This window comes from Eucyclogobius newberryi, unplaced genomic scaffold (assembly GCF_026437365.1).
Source record: "Eucyclogobius newberryi isolate DKJ021-1_F unplaced genomic scaffold, fEucNew1.0.hap1 SCAF_4, whole genome shotgun sequence".
Classification (NCBI taxonomy): Eukaryota; Metazoa; Chordata; class Actinopteri; order Gobiiformes; family Gobiidae; genus Eucyclogobius; species Eucyclogobius newberryi.
Window position 1 is genome coordinate 18,969,322 of NW_027316056.1, and position 15,495 is coordinate 18,984,816.

General features: G+C 46.4%; 1 protein-coding gene across 1 annotated transcript; it reads left to right on the forward strand.

Moving 5' to 3' along the window:
- The first annotated feature begins 9,144 nt into the window (after positions 1-9,144).
- Positions 9,145-12,980, forward strand: pycr1b (pyrroline-5-carboxylate reductase 1b). Its single transcript, XM_072463272.1, has 9 exons — positions 9,145-9,283; positions 9,675-9,768; positions 9,878-9,948; positions 10,025-10,204; positions 10,325-10,432; positions 10,504-10,617; positions 10,712-10,804; positions 12,112-12,275; positions 12,384-12,980. The coding sequence occupies exons 2-9, from the start codon at positions 9,702-9,704 to the stop codon at positions 12,553-12,555; spliced, it is 969 nt and encodes a 322-aa protein (XP_072319373.1). The 5' UTR covers positions 9,145-9,283; positions 9,675-9,701; the 3' UTR covers positions 12,556-12,980.
- Positions 12,981-15,495: the final 2,515 nt, after the last annotated feature.

Genomic DNA, 15,495 nt, shown 5'->3' on the forward strand with positions numbered 1-15,495 from the left:
CTCAAGTGCTGTAACTGTGGGGGAGAGCATAGCTCTGCCTACGGGGGATGCGTGTTCAGCAAGAGGGCTGCTGAGGTGCAAAAAGTTAGAGCCTCTCAAGGCATATTCTACGCGGATGCGGTCAAGAAGGTGTCTGGTAGTCAGGTGAAGGTGGATGCAGTGCGGACTGCCAGTGCTGCTGGTGACCTAGGCGACAGGGGAGGGGGCAGCATTGCCCACGGCCAGGGGGAGGTCCCCACTGGGATCCCTGTGAGTGTGGCTTCCACGGGCGGAGGCCCTGTGGGTGCGGAGGATGTACTGGTTGTGAAGAGGAAAGATTTCTTCCTCTTTATGGTGGAAGTGATTAACTGTACTGGTCAAACCAAGAAGAGATCCGAAAAGACTAGGATCATCGCTAAGGCTGCAGGGAAGTACTTTGGAGCTGGGGGTCCCGAGTGGACGGAGATAGAGGATGCGCTGCGGGAAGGCACCCTGCCCCATTCTGGCAGTGGGAGTGGGGGGGCTCCTGATGCGCCGTCAGGTTCCGGGGGCTCATAATGGCGGTGGTTGTCTTGCAATGGAATGCGCGTAGTCTTCGTGCTAATGGCCAGGAATTTAAGCATTTTGTCTCTACCTTGTTGGACAAGCCTCACGTTATGTGCGTGCAGGAGACTTGGTTACAACCTAGGTGGGGTTTTGGGATACAAGGGTATGTGTGTGTTAGGAATGATAGGGAGCAGGGTAGAGGCGGAGGTGTGGCTGTGTTTGTCCGAGATGACCTAAATTACGTTGTTGTCAGTGTGAGTAAAGCGCCGGAGGCCCTGGCGGTGAGGGTCTGGCTGGGTGGTGAAGCTGTTACTGTGGTTAACCTTTATAATCCGTGTGGTGAGTTAACGTTAGAGTCCTTACATAGTATCGGTAAGGATGTTCGGGGAAAGGCTGTGTGGTGTGGGGATTTTAATATGCATAGCGCTTTGTGGGGCGGTAGTGGTAGAGGGTTTTATCAATCAAAGGGAGTTGGTTTGTCTGAATGATGGGAGTGGGACCCGCTATGATATGGGGACCGGTACGGAAAGTGCAATAGATCTTACGCTTGCGTCCAAGGAGTTAGCTGGTGTTTGTAGTTGGGAGGTTCTTGGTAATCTTTCTTTTGGTAGCGATCACTATCTAGTCCGCACCGAGATTGCCTTTGGGAGCTGTGTGGTCAGGGGGACGAGGATCCAGCGGTGGCAGTTGGCAAGGGCGAACTGGGGGGCTTTCCTGAGGAAAGCTGATGATGGTTCTAGGGTTCTGCAGGAAGGAGGATTGACTCAGGTGGATGATCTCAATAGTGCAATTGTCTCGCTCGTCACGCAGTCAGCGGTAGGCACAATTCCTAAGAGTGGTGGTAGTGGACATAGGAAGCGGGTGCCGTGGTGGAATGAAGCATGTGGTTATGCTGTTAGGGCGAGAAATGCGGCGTTTCGCCGGCTAAGGGTTACCCACACTGAGGGTGCCCTCATTGACTACAAGAGGGCCCGCGCTGTTGTGCGGAAAACTGTAAGAACGGCCAAGAGTGCCTATTGGAGGCGGTATTGTTCCAAAATTGGGAGAGAAACGCGTCTCGGGGATGTTTGGGGGATGATTAAGCGGATGCATGGGGTTGAGCGCCGTCATGGGACCAGTTGACTATTGCGTTGTGTTGTTGTTGTTGTTGTTGTTGTTGTTGTTGTATGGCGGTTGGCATCCAATTGTTGCATTACCGCCAGACTTTATTCCTCAGACTTTTCGTAGTCCTCAGACTGTCGTAGTCCGTAAAAGAACTCCTTCCATTGCTTTGGTGTTACAAAGCCCATGAGGTCATGATATGTCTTTGTGACTAGAATAGTTGTTGTTTCAGAGACCGACCGGCTTTATTCCAGGGAGACTCTTCTTCATCTTCCTCTCCTTCGTTGACTATTGCGTTGTTGTTGTTGTTGTTGTTGTTGTTGTTGTTGTTGTTGTTGTTGTTGTTGTTGTTGTTGTTGTTGTTGTTGTTTTATGGCGGTTGGCATCCGAGTGTTGCATTACCGCCAGACTTTATTCCTCAGACGTTTCGTAGTCCTCAGACTCTGTCGTAGTCCGTAAAAGTACTCCTCCCATCGCTTTGGCGTTACAAAGCCCATGAGGTCATGATGTGTTTTTGTGACTAGAATAGTTGTTGTGTCAGAGACCAACCGGCTTTATTCCAGGGAGACTCTTCTTCACCTTCCTCGCCCTCTTTGACGTTCGGTGCTTTGGAAGTACAAAGCCCATGAGATCATGGGACGTCTTTGTTGTTTTACAAAGCCCATGAGGTCATGGGACGTCTTTGTCGTTTTATCCTTTAGAAGTCCTTCTTCCATCACTTTGGCGTTTCTAGGCCCATGAAGTCCAAGCGCGTTAGAACATCCTCTTGCTCCTCATCCTCGGCTCAGTCTCCAACACCCCCCACCTCTATAAACGTTTACCCAGCCCTGTGCTACATAAGTAAGCAACCACAGCCTGACACAAACCCTGTGACTGGATCGCCAGAACGTTCCGCAGATTGAACTCCCGCCCATTATTCCGAAACCACAAGGCCAACCCGGCCCTTTCCCTATCATAAGCCTCACAGCAAATCAGCACATGCTCGACAGTCTCTGGCACCCGACAGTGACCACACAGACCGGTCGGATGTTTGCCTATCCTACTCAGTGACCAATTGAGTCCAGTATGGCCAATCCTCATGCGGGCGAAGGCCCTTTCCTCCCACGCGTTCCTGCCCATAGACCCGCAAGGACCCACACTACCCTGTATGTGATAGAGATGCCGTCCAGTAACACAGTGGCTCCAAAATTCCTGCCAAAGGCCGACCACATGACTCTTGATAACAGGCTTGATTTCAGATTTGCTTAACTCAACCGCCACATCAATTGATGGCCGCCGAAGGGAACGTTTAGCCAGTGCATCAGCCATTTCGTTACCATCCACCCCCACATGCGCAGGGACCCAAATGAAGGAAACCCTCACATCCTTCCTGGACAGGGAGAGCATCAGACAGAAGATGCCATTCAACACATCCTGTCTGCAATCCGATTTCCCAGATTTAATGCTTTGCAATGCAGAAAGGCTGTCAGAGGCCACCACAATGCCGCAACACTGCAAAGCAGATTCCGCCCATTCCAACGCCAACCGTATCGCTATAAGTTCCGACGTGAAAACAGAAAGGCGATCTGTCAACCTCTTCTTGACCGCTAGCCCCAGGTCAGGCACAAAATAAGCGGCGCCAGTACGCCCACTCTCAGGATCCCTAGACCCGTCGGTATAAATAAACACATCACCTGAGTGCTTATCGATGAGCGCTTGAACGGCAAACTGCGGTGCCCTCCCAGCGACTCCTCTAAGCTTGCCATGCAAGCTAACATCAACAGGAGCCGGGACAAACTTCCACGGAGCTATAGCAGACAAAGCCACCGACGGGCTCACACGCAGATCACCAACCCCCGCAAGCCGCGCCTTCGCATTTCCTACCTGGCTGAAAATCATACCGCCAGCCTCACTCTGCCCCCCATCAACCCTGAGAAAGTCCCTCACCGGGTGAGAGCTCGTATGACCTTGCACATTCACCCAGTAAGCCAACAGAAGTTCTAGCCTCCGGAGCCGTAACGGCAATTCCCCCAACTCAACCTGCAGCGCCGAGACAGGGGAGGTCCTAAAAGCCCTACAGCAGATGCGCAAGGCCTGGGCTTGCTCCACATCAAGCTTCTTTAAGTTAGTCTCAGCCGCAGACATGTAGGCTATACAGCCATAATCAATAGCCGCCCTCATGACGGCCCGATAAATACCCAGGAGCGACCTTCTGCTGGCCCCCCAGTCCTGGCCGGATAGACAACGAAGCAAGTTATTCACCCTTTTGCATTTACCACTGACCTCATCAATGTGCCGACGCCAACTAAGCCTCTCGTCAAAGGTGACCCCCAAGAACCTCACCTCCCTGACCTGTTCGAGCACCTGCCCATGCAGTCGAAGGGAGACGTCCCGTTTAGTTCAGGTTTAGTTCAGGTTTAGTTCAGGTTTAGTTCAGGTTTAGTTCAGGTTTAGTTCAGGTTAAGTCCAGGTTTAGTTTAGGTTTAGTTCAGGTTTAGTCCAGGTTTAGTTCAAGTCTAGTCCAGGGTTAGTCCTGGTTTAGTTCAGGTTTAGTTCAGGTTTAGTTCAGGTTTAGTCCAGGTTTAATCCAGGTTTAGTTCAAGTTTAGTTCAGGTTTAGTTCAGGTTTAGTCCAGGTTTAGTCAAGGTTTAGTTCAGGTAAGTCCAGGTTTAGTTCAGGTTTAGTCCAGGTTTAGTCCAGGTTTAGTTCAGGTTTAGTTCAGGTTTAGTCCAGGTTTAGTTCAGGTTTAGTTCAGGTTTAGTCCAGGTTTAGTCAAGGTTTAGTTCAGGTTTAGTCCAGGTTTAGTTCAGGTTTAGTTCAGGTTTAGTCCAGGTTTAGTTCAGGTTTAGTCCAGGTTTAGTCAAGGTTTAGTTCAGGTTTAGTCCAGGTTTAGTTCAGGGCGTTGTGTTGTTGTTGTTGTTGTTTTATGGCGGTTGGCATCCAAGTGTTGCATTACCGCCAGACTTTATTCCTCAGTTGTGTGAAAGGCAATTTCAACCACTTTGAAGTTGTACCGCCATTAAAAGCAACGCAACAATAAAGTCTAAAGAACGAAGTCTAAAGAATAAAGTTGAAAGAATAAAGTCTTAAGAATCAAGTCTGGTGGTAATGCAACACTATGGATCCTACAATCCAGTGTAACACATGAAAAAGTCTGGCGGTAATGCGACAGGACTACGATAAAACACCAAAGAAGAAGAAGAAGAAGAGCTAGTCTCCGGTCTGGAGAGACGGGAGATGCCGGAGGAGAATGGATCGGTGGTCGAAGACGTTCTGGACGGCGTGGAGGAGCAGCCTTTTCTGGCTGCACGTGCCCGGAAACGTAAAAAGTCCCTTAGCTCGTCCGAGGGTTCTGGGAATGAGCAGCAGGATGAGGCTGAAGCTATTGATATCCGGAGTGAGAGCAGAGACTGTAAGGTGATCATAAAGCTTGCACAGGATAGTGCATCCTTTAAGGAGTGGAATTCAGTGGCATTGTCAAAGAGCCTGTAAGAGAACTGTAGCTGTGGGAGTGATCAAGAGTGCGAGTGTCCTTAGAGATGGCTCGCTGCTGGTCGTGTGCAAGGACGCGGCTCAGCAACGGAAGGCGATGGAAAGGACATTCTTGTGTCTGATGCTGAAAGAAACACGGTCAGAGGAGTTATCGTAGGTGTCCCTACGGCGACGTCTGTGGATGAAGTTAAGGAGAATTTGACGGGAGCTACGGTGGTGGACGCTAGGTGGTTGAAGGTGACCCGGTCTGGGGTAAGATGTGACAGCTTGTCGGTAATGGTAACACTTGAAGGGAGGTGCCTGCCTAGTAAGGTGTTCATTGGGTTCATGTGCCATGACGTTAGGCCATATGTTCCACCGCCCCTGCGTTGCTTTAAGTGCCAGCGCTTTGGGCATATTGCAGCGGTCTGTAGAGGGAGGCAAAGATGTGGTAAATGTGCAGGAGATCACGAGTATGGGAAGTGTGACGTGGGAGCAAAACTGAGGTGCTGTGGCTGTGGGGAGGAGCATGGCTCTGCCTGCGGGGGATGCAGGTTTGGCGAGGGAGCTGCTGAGGTGCATAAAATGGGGGTCTTTCAGGGTATATCCTGTGCAGATGCAGTCAGGAAGGTTTCAAGTAACGAGTTTGGAGTGGATGCGGAGAGGGGAGCCGGCGCTGCTCCCAGCCAGGGCGAGATGAGAGGGGCCAGCAGTGCTCCCAGGGGGTGTGAAGGTTTCAAGGGTGGAGGTCCCAGGTGTGCAGGTTCCAGAATTGATGGGAGTGCCCTGGTTGTGGATAGAGAGGATTTTGTGCTCTTTATGGTGGATGTTGTGAACTGTGCTGCTCAGACTCAAAGCAGAGCTGAAAGGATCAGGATCATTGCTGGAGCTGCGGGGAGATTCCTTGGAGCAAAGGAGCTTGATTGGGCAGATGTGGAGGGCAGACTGGGGGCGCTGAGTGGGGGTCGGAGTGATGGGGGTCTGCTTTTGGGGAGTCGGGGTGATCAGAGTGACGAGATGGGGGTGGGGGTGGTCTCCTGTCCTCGTCCAGTCTCGTGGACGCACGGCTACCAAGCAGCGACATCAGTGGAAATATTAAAGCCTATAGAATGAAGCCTAAAGAATAAAGCTGTACGGTGGAAGCACCGAACGTCAAAGAAGGGGAGGAAGATGAAGAAGAGTCTCCCTGGAATAAAGCCGGTTGTTTTTTTTTTTTTTTTTTTTTTTTTTTTTTTTTTTTTAAATGGGGGGGGAGAGTCTGAGGACTAGGAATAAAGTCTGGCGGTAATGCAACAATGACGGACTACGACAGAGTCTGCATCTCATGACTTCTTGGGCTTTGTCAAAGCACTGGAAGACAAAACTGTGAGGAGACCTTGCTCAACACCCGGTCTGGAGAGACGGGAGATGGCGGAGGAGAGTGGATCGGGGATGGAAGACGTTCTGGACGGCGTGGAGGAGCAGCCTTTTCTGCCTGCACGTGCCCGGAAACGTAAAAAGTCCCTTAGCTCGTCCGAGGGTTCTGGGAATGAGCAGCAGGATGAGGCTGAAGCTATTGATGTCCGGGGTGAGAGCAGAGACTGTAAGGTGATCATAAAGCTTGCACAGGATAGTGCATCCTTTAAGGAGTGGAATTCAGTGGCATTGTCAAAGAGCCTAACTGTAGCTGTGGGAGTGATCAAGAGTGCGAGTGTCCTTAGAGATGGCTCGCTGCTGGTCGTGTGCAAGGACGCGGCTCAGCAACGGAAGGCGATTGGAACTGAACGTCTGGGTGGAAAGGACATTCTTGTGTCTAATGCTGAAAGAAACACGGTCAGAGGAGTTATCATAGGTGTCCCTACGGCGACGTCTGTGGATGAAGTTAAGGAGAATTTGACGGGAGTTACTGTGGTGGACGCTAGGCGTTTGAAGGTGACCCGGTTTGGGGTAAGATGTGACAGCTTGTCGGTAATGGTAACACTTGAAGGGAGGTGCCTGCCTAGTAAGGTGTTCATTGGGTACATGTGCTATAGCGTCAGGCCATATGTTCCGCCGCCCCTGCGTTGCTTTAAGTGCCAGCGCTTTGGGCATATTGCAGCGGTCTGTAGAGGGAGGCAAAGGTGTGGTAAATGTGCAGGAGATCATGAGTATGGGAAGTGTGACGTGGGTGCAAAACTGAAGTGCTGTAACTGTGGGGAAGAACATAGCTCTGCCTACGGGGGATGCAGGTTTAGCAAAAGAGCTGCTGAGGTGCAGAAAATAAAGGTCTCTCAAGGTATATCCTATGCAGATGCAGTCAAGAAAGTTTCAAGTAACGAGTTTAGAGTAAATACAGAGAGAGGAGCCAGCGCTGCTCCCAGCCAGGGCGAAATGAGAGAGGCCAGCGTGGCTCCCAAGAAGTGTGAAGGTTTCAAGAGTGGAGGTCCCAAGTGTGCAGGTTCCAGAATTAATGAGAATACCCTGGTTGTGGATAGAGAGGATTTTGTACTCTTTATGGTGGATGTTGTAAACTGTGCTGCTCAGACTCAAAGCAGAACTGAAAGGATCAGGATCATTGCTAAAGCTGCAGGGAGATTCCTTGGAACAAAGGAGCTTGATTGGGCAGATATAGAAAACAGGCTAAAGGCGCTAAATGGGAGTCGGAGTGATGGGGGTCTGCTTGTGGGGAGTCAGAGTGATCAGAGTGACGAGATGGGGGTGGGGGTGGTCTCCTGTCCTCGCCCAGTCTCGTAGACGCACGGCTACCAAGCGGCGACATCAGTGGACATATTAAAGCCTATAGAATGAAGCCTGAAGAATAAAGCTGTACGGTGGAAGCACCGAACGTCAAAGAAGGAGAGGAAGATGAAGAAGAGTCTACCTGGAATAAAGCCGGTCACAAAGACATATCATGACCTCATGGGCTTTGTAACACCAAAGCAATGGAAGGAGTACTTTTACGGACTACGACAGAGTCTGAGGACTACGACGACAGAGTCTGAGGACTACGACAAAGTCTGAGGAATAAAGTCTGGCGGTAATGCAACACTTGGATGCCAACCGCCATAAAACAACAACAACAACAACAACAACAACAACAACAACAACTATTCTAGTCAAAAAGACATATCATGACCTCATGGGCTTTGTAACACCAAAGCAATGGAAGGAGTACTTTTACGGACTACGACAGTCTGAGGACTACGAAAAGTCTGAGGAATAAAGTCTGGTGGTAATGCAACAATTGGATGCCAACCGCCATAAAACAACAACAACAACAACAACAACAACAACAACAACAACAACAACAGTCTAAGGAATAAAGTCTGGCAGTAATGCAACACTCGGATGCCAACTGCCATAAAACAACAACAACAACAACAACAAAGTCTGGCGGCAATGTAACACTTCACTTGGATACCAACCGCCATAAAACAACAACAACAACAACAAACTTCCATAAAACACCAAAGAAGAAGAACACAATAATAAAGTCCAAAGAATAAAGTCTAACGAATAAACAATAACAACAACCAAACACAAACAGCTTACGTGCAAATTCCTAGTTCATTAGTGTCCCAAATTATACCCTCTTAAATTGTGTGTTTGTATGGTTTGAAAACTATAGTTGGGGATAAAATATATATTTCTTAATGAGAAAAACTCTTTTTGGTGCCAAGCCACAAGCCAAACACAAAATTAAGAGTAAGTAAGTAAGAGTAAGATAATCCTTTATTGTCCCACATGTGGAAATTTCATTGGTGCAACGCAGGTAGATACAGAGGAAAAGAACAGATCACTTATAGTAAGTTTGAAAAACACTCTCGGTAGAAGATCTCTTATAAAAATCTTAGGTATTAATTTGAGGTATCAATGTAGGAAGCAGTCATTTTAAGAGACATTTTTTCCAAGTTGACGAGCGGTTACGTTATTGTAGAGCCTCTAAACCGCCGGGCAGTGACCCGATAATAAGATAATATAGATCCAAGGCAGTGACTGATGCAACGTTGCTACGCTGTTTAGGACCCGCCCACCACTGACTTCTCCTTTATCATTGGCTAGATCGTGGACTGGTCTGCGTGCTCATTGGTCAGGATCGATGTCAGTTTGTCAGTAGACGCATGGCCTAAGCTGAGGAAAGAAGCCACGTTGACACGAAAGTAGAAGATTTTTGTGTCAGTCTGGGGCCTGAAGGCACACTTTCTCACGGTCACAACTCTAGAGCATCCACAGGGGCATCTAAGGACAGGTAAATCATCTTTGCGCTTAATAAAATGTCATGTTTGTCATTGATTTTTAAGCGAGCTAGCGACCAATGCAATACAAACGGATACTAGCTAACAGGGCGCTATGCTTTTTAAATTAATTTGTTCTACTTTTTCTTTGGACTACATTCATTATTTACATACAACCTTAGTTCAGCAGCAAAATATACACCATAGTGAACGAGAATACTTCTAAAGTCGTTTATTGTATAACATCTGCTTACACAAGGCTGACATAAACATAATAATGTATACAGAAGATGAAAACAAAGGAGAGCTAAATTCATTTACATTAACTTTAAATTACTACATTTTTATAATTTACATTTGGGAATAAATCTTGATTGTTGGCTCAAGTTTGATTGTGTGTTTCAGGACAAGGAAGCCACGTCACTTCACAGGATGAGTGTTGGATTCATTGGCGCGGGCCAGCTGGCTCACGCACTTGTAAAAGGTTTCACTGCTGCAGGTGAGATTCTGTTTGAAAATGTGAACCAATGTCATGTCAAACAAGAATTTAAATGTATTGCTAATGCCACTTGTAGATCACTTATGTGACATGTTCTTATCTTCCTAAGGTGTCATTGCCACTCAGAGGATTACGGCAAGCTCCCCAGATACAGACTTGCCCACTGTGTCAGGACTTCGGGTGAGGGGAAAATTCTTATTGAATGTAAAATATGTGCGTTTCTGTGCCCTTAACTATATCCTATATTTTGGTGCAGAAAATGGGGGTAAACCTGACAACTAGTAACAAAGAGACTGTAAGTAGGAGTGATGTGCTGTTTCTGGCTGTGAAGCCTCACATCATCCCTTTTGTTTTGGATGAGATTGGACCAGACATCGAGGATCGTCATCTCATTGTTTCTTGTGCTGCAGGTGTAACCATCAGCTCCATAGAGAAGGTCAGCTGAGACTGCGCTCAAGTTTTTGCATATAACAATGCTCAGATCTGTGAAAGTCAGATTAAGATGGATAAGATTAAGGTCTAATTTGAAAACATTTTTTTCCATCTTAATGAACAGAAACTATATCAGTATCGTCCTAACCCCAAAGTTATGAGGTGCATGACCAATACACCTGTGGTGGTGAAAGAGGGAGCTACAGTATATGCCACTGGGACACATGCAGAGGTTAGAAGCAGATGATAAAGAAGATGAAAATGGTAACTCGTTGTAACTCACTTGCATCTTTGAAACACCAGGTAGAAGATGGCAAACTACTGGAGCAGCTGATGGCCAGTGTTGGCTTCTGCACAGAGGTAGAAGAGGACCTCATTGATGCTGTAACGGGTCTAAGTGGAAGTGGACCTGCCTATGTAAGTTTATGAGTGAACACTACACACAGCAGTAATTTGTAATGTTACTACTAAATTTTTTTGTTTTTTTTTGTTCCTCTCACCTTACAAACAGGCTTTCACCGCCGTTGACGCTTTAGCTGACGGAGGTGTAAAAATGGGTCTGCCCAGGAGGTTGGCCGTCAGACTTGGAGCCCAGGCCTTGCTGGTGAGCTACGGTGTATTTTGAACCATGTAAAAAGTTTGATTGTTTTTACATGCTCAAAAGTATGGATGGGTTGTAAATCAAATTTGATTAATTCAGGTCTTTTGTAAATGTGAAAAATGACTCAATCAGATTCAGGTCACCTGCGTTGTGGAAGGAGCGGACAATTTAAGCGTCCTTTCACACCTCTCCCTCACGACTATTTTCAAAGAAACCTAACTAAAGCCTAGCGCCGATTTTGTCTTTGTCTTTTTGTCCGAGTCCAGCGAACAGTAGCGTCTTTTTGACAGGCCTTTACTACTTTACAAGAGTCGCATGTGCTTTGTGTGTGTATAGTGATCATGATCACAGTTTCTCCTCCAAGAAAAAAAGTGGCAGCCTTGCTCAGCCACACCCATTTTCCCCTCAGTGCGAGTATCCATGGCGACAGTGCGTGCGAGAGGGGTAGAAGCACGTAAATTAAAAAAAAACTTAGGTCTGAAATGCATTTACTTCAGACTGAGCAGAACTTATTGTGTTGAATTAAGGGGGGTGAATTTAGCATGAAGTAGTTTGAGATAATGGTTAGTCCGATAGAGGATTATGAAATAAACAAAACCTGTTTAACTAAGATGAAAATAATGCATACACACACATGTTTAAATGAATAGATGGCAGAGTAAAACGCTTATAGCCTACTAAACCAGTACAATGAACTAAATAAAGACTAAGCCCATAGAATTTCCGACCGTATAGCCTAAATTTGTGTCTTTAAACTTTGTTTTGAGGTCATGGCATACTTTATGCTTTGAAAAGCTACCATGGCACACCACCTACTAAAACTTAATATCAATCAAACCTCAAATGTGGTACATTTTGTGGCAAACAATGTGCTTCTATCCGATTTAAAAAAAAAAAAAAAAAAAAATAGTTTTGGCTTCCTTTTTTTTTAGTACAAAATCTTTTCAGGATTCAAAGTGGAAATGTTATGGTTGAAAGCCAATATTAAAAATGAGTTGTAAGCGCAGCACTGGTGATTGAAATTGTAATTGTGCATAAATAGTAATTGCAATTTTATTATCACCCAGCTCTAATACAGAAATACTTGTACCTGTGGAGCCCAATAGTCGAGTGGACTAAGCAGCAGCACATATGCCTGGCTCTGTGCAGTCGGCCTCAGCGTTGTGATTTCGATTCACTGTTCTCTCTCCATTTGTCCTGCACGGTCTTGTCTAAAGTCTACGAGTTAAAAAAAATCATTAGACAAACTTTTTTTGAGGCTCATGACCCTATAGAAGGTACACATTTTATTTGCTGCTTTTCTAATTCAGGGAGCAGCCAAGATGTTGCTAGATTCAGAGCAGCATCCTGGTCAGCTGAAGGACAATGTGTGCTCCCCCGGAGGAGCCACCATCCATGCGCTGCACGTCATGGAGAGCGGGGGATTCCGCAGCCTTTTGATTAACGCAGTGGAGGCCTCATGCATTAGAACTCGGTGAGATTAAAAACTGCTTTCAATCAGTGCTACAAACTGGCAGGCATGATTAAGTTTAACCAATGTTTTCTGCATATGCTGTAATTTTTATCTTTTGTGCACATTTAGGGAGTTGCAGTTCCTTGCAGATCAGGAGCGCATTTCTTCAGCAGCTATAAAGAAGACTACGCTGGACAAGGTGCTCCAGCAGCCTGGAGTGACCGTTGGTGGAGTGAGCAATGGCAAAGCTGGGATCAACTTATTCAACAATCGTAACTCCGGCATCAAGAAGAAGAACTGAGCCCAAAGACAAACGCACAAGCATATCTATGGTCAAGACTTTTGACATATCTTAAATGTTCAGACATTGAAATGCACTCAGGACTAAAACATTCAAATGATTTTGATGCATTATTTATTCATGTACAAGTGAAGTTGGATCACTTGGTCTTGCCACATTTCCCTCAGACACAGGTGCGGTGTGTCGTTAAAACAGTTATTGCCTTATGTTTGGACTGATAATACGACCAACATGTGTGAGAGGTACATTTACAAGCTGTAATCAGTCTGGATATGGGTTCAGATAATCAAGCTCTGTTTAACTGTAATTACTATTTTGGCCATTGTCGAATCTTGATCACACCACACCAGATGGTTACTGGGAGACTATCAAGCAGTTTGTGTCTCTGTCGTCCAAAAGTCTAAACTTGTTTGTTTAAAAAAAAAAAAACATAAAAATGTATTCAGCCTGTTGAACATGACTTCTTATTAGTGTTAATATGTATAGCTGTACAGATTACTATTATGAACCTCTTCTGAAAAAAACATGCATAGTTTTATACTGGAACACTTTACTCACAATTACAATGTTTTATTTTTGTGTGACGGGCATACTTTTAATTGGTATAGATATGTGCACAGTTTCCTTTTTTTGTTGCATTTTTATCGCCTTCATGTACCTTAAGTGCATGCTGCCTTTTATTTTGTCTGTGGCACAGTCGCAGATTGTTTGGGTTGCTTGATTAAATCATGATAGAAGACGTATCTTTGCAAAGCTCTTACTGTGTCTGTGCATCTCCCCCACCCCAGCCAGCAGATGGCGCCCAGCGATCAATGTGACTCTTTAGTCCAAAAGCCCCACATGACCCTTAAATTAGCTAACATCATCGCACGAACATCATCATCCATTCATCCTCTTTAACTAGAGTCACAGGGGCAGCAGTCTGACCAGGGATGCCCAGACTCCTTCCCACACACGTTTCCTTATTTGTTGTAGCACTTTTTGATCTTCTGTTCTTGTAATGTCTTGCTTTAAATGATAGATGTACCCATTCAGTTGAATAATATGAAAGATTTCTTGAATCCCATGTTGGACCGCTAAAGAAGTCAATTCCATATTATCTATCCTAGTGCAGTGTGCAGATTTAAAACTAGAGGATACTCTTTGCTCACAGAATGTATGTGATAGTGAGAGACTGAAGTGCTGTTGAGTTTTAGTGTTATGAGATTTCTGTAGCTACATGTCGTGGCTACGATAGGGATATGATGTTTAGGTGGATGTCTTCCACATGAATTCCAATTTAAGGGATTAAATGAATTATTATTGACTGTATTAGTTTCCAACAACGCCACCCTGGATTGGTGCCAGGGACACATACACAAGTAAGGCAAGCGCAAATTCTTTGAGTGGACCAGGAGACTCAGATATAGGAAAACGGTTCACAATTTATTAAATCTAAAGACAGAATAAAAACATTTGTATTTTTAATAATAAAACTACTACTACTCTCATTCACACATTCACACCTCTAAAACAGTAGACACATTTAAACAATTCACCGAAATAACAAAAGTAAAATAAAACAGCAGCCCAGATTGTCCCTTAAGGCACTTAGCCCAATTACCCTACCAGGAGGTGGCGCTGGTCCTTAGCAGCAGGCCTGGGACCCGGTACAGTCCCACAGTCCAGCTGGGGGCCAGAGCCGACACTCAAAAACTCCAAACTTTGATATGTTACAGTCTGTCAATGTAGAATGGGGCCGGTGCGAACGTGCCCAAACCCACCAAGGGCACTTGGAGGGAAGTTCTGGGTTCGGGGTCGGAGGAGAGACCCGCGGGGTTACCAATCCGGTGCTCGAATCTGTGCACTATGCGCGCCGTGGCTGGGAGGAATCCCGGCGCATAAAGCCTGCACATAACGTCACGCACGGGGCGTTAAACCTGGGGAGCGTGCGGCACGAGTCATACAACAAGGTTTGAGCAGGGTTTGGTGAGGGCACGATGCGCAAACCAACCTGGTTAACACGTTGGTGTGATCGCTGGCTTTAAGCCTAAACTTTGGGGTGTTTTTGGGGCGATCAGAGCGAATGCTCCGGTCCTCGTGCCGCTTGCATTGCTCCCAGGTGGCGGGTGACGTCAGAGGCGAGAAGGGCCAGCGCAGGTGAGGAAGCCTCCTATTAAAGGCCCAGGTCACAGGCCATAGGCTGTCAGGGGTTATGAGGGCCTACTGCCACATACATTAACGGAATTCAGCTCAAGAGTTGTGCGGTACTTTTTTAGATATAATGGCCAGTGCCGACGCTTCAAGCTGCTACATTTTGGATTAGCAGATGCCACTTTGTGTTGGAAGGAGATAGACCTCTGGGTCTATTCAGGCAGTGCACAGGTGCAAAATGTGGGCTCAACATGATAGAAGAAAAGTGATGGTTTGGGAAGAGCCATGTCCTCATTATAATTGAACAATTTATAGCAGTTGTAGGATTAGTTTTTTTTTTTTCTTAAACCAATACACACCAGTGTTTCTCAATTAAATTGCAGCTTCGTGCTCTAAGTGCACTCAGCCTGTTTATTTGGGCGTGCAGTGGTTTTTTCTCGAGTGCCGCAGTGTCGTGGTAATCCCTCTTTTATTCCAAAAGGTTGTTCTCCGCTTGTGCTTGCGCTGCCTGTTAAGATTAGCCATTGCTGGAGAGACTTCATTTCCCTCTCATTATTCCACTTGAGTGTGTTACCTTGAACACAAACTTTATGCTCGTCTCAGTCTAGGTGTAAGAGATGTGCTCTATGTCAATCATGTTGACACCAGCCGCAGGTTCAAAGTGGCGGTTAGGTGACAGATAATCCACAGAGGAAACTCGGGCTGTGTGAGAGAGTTGAGAGGGCACAGCGTGGTTCCTCCATCCACAGGTAGAGCAGCTGCTGCCTGTCATCTCCACTCAATCACTCTAATCACTGACCTTTGCAG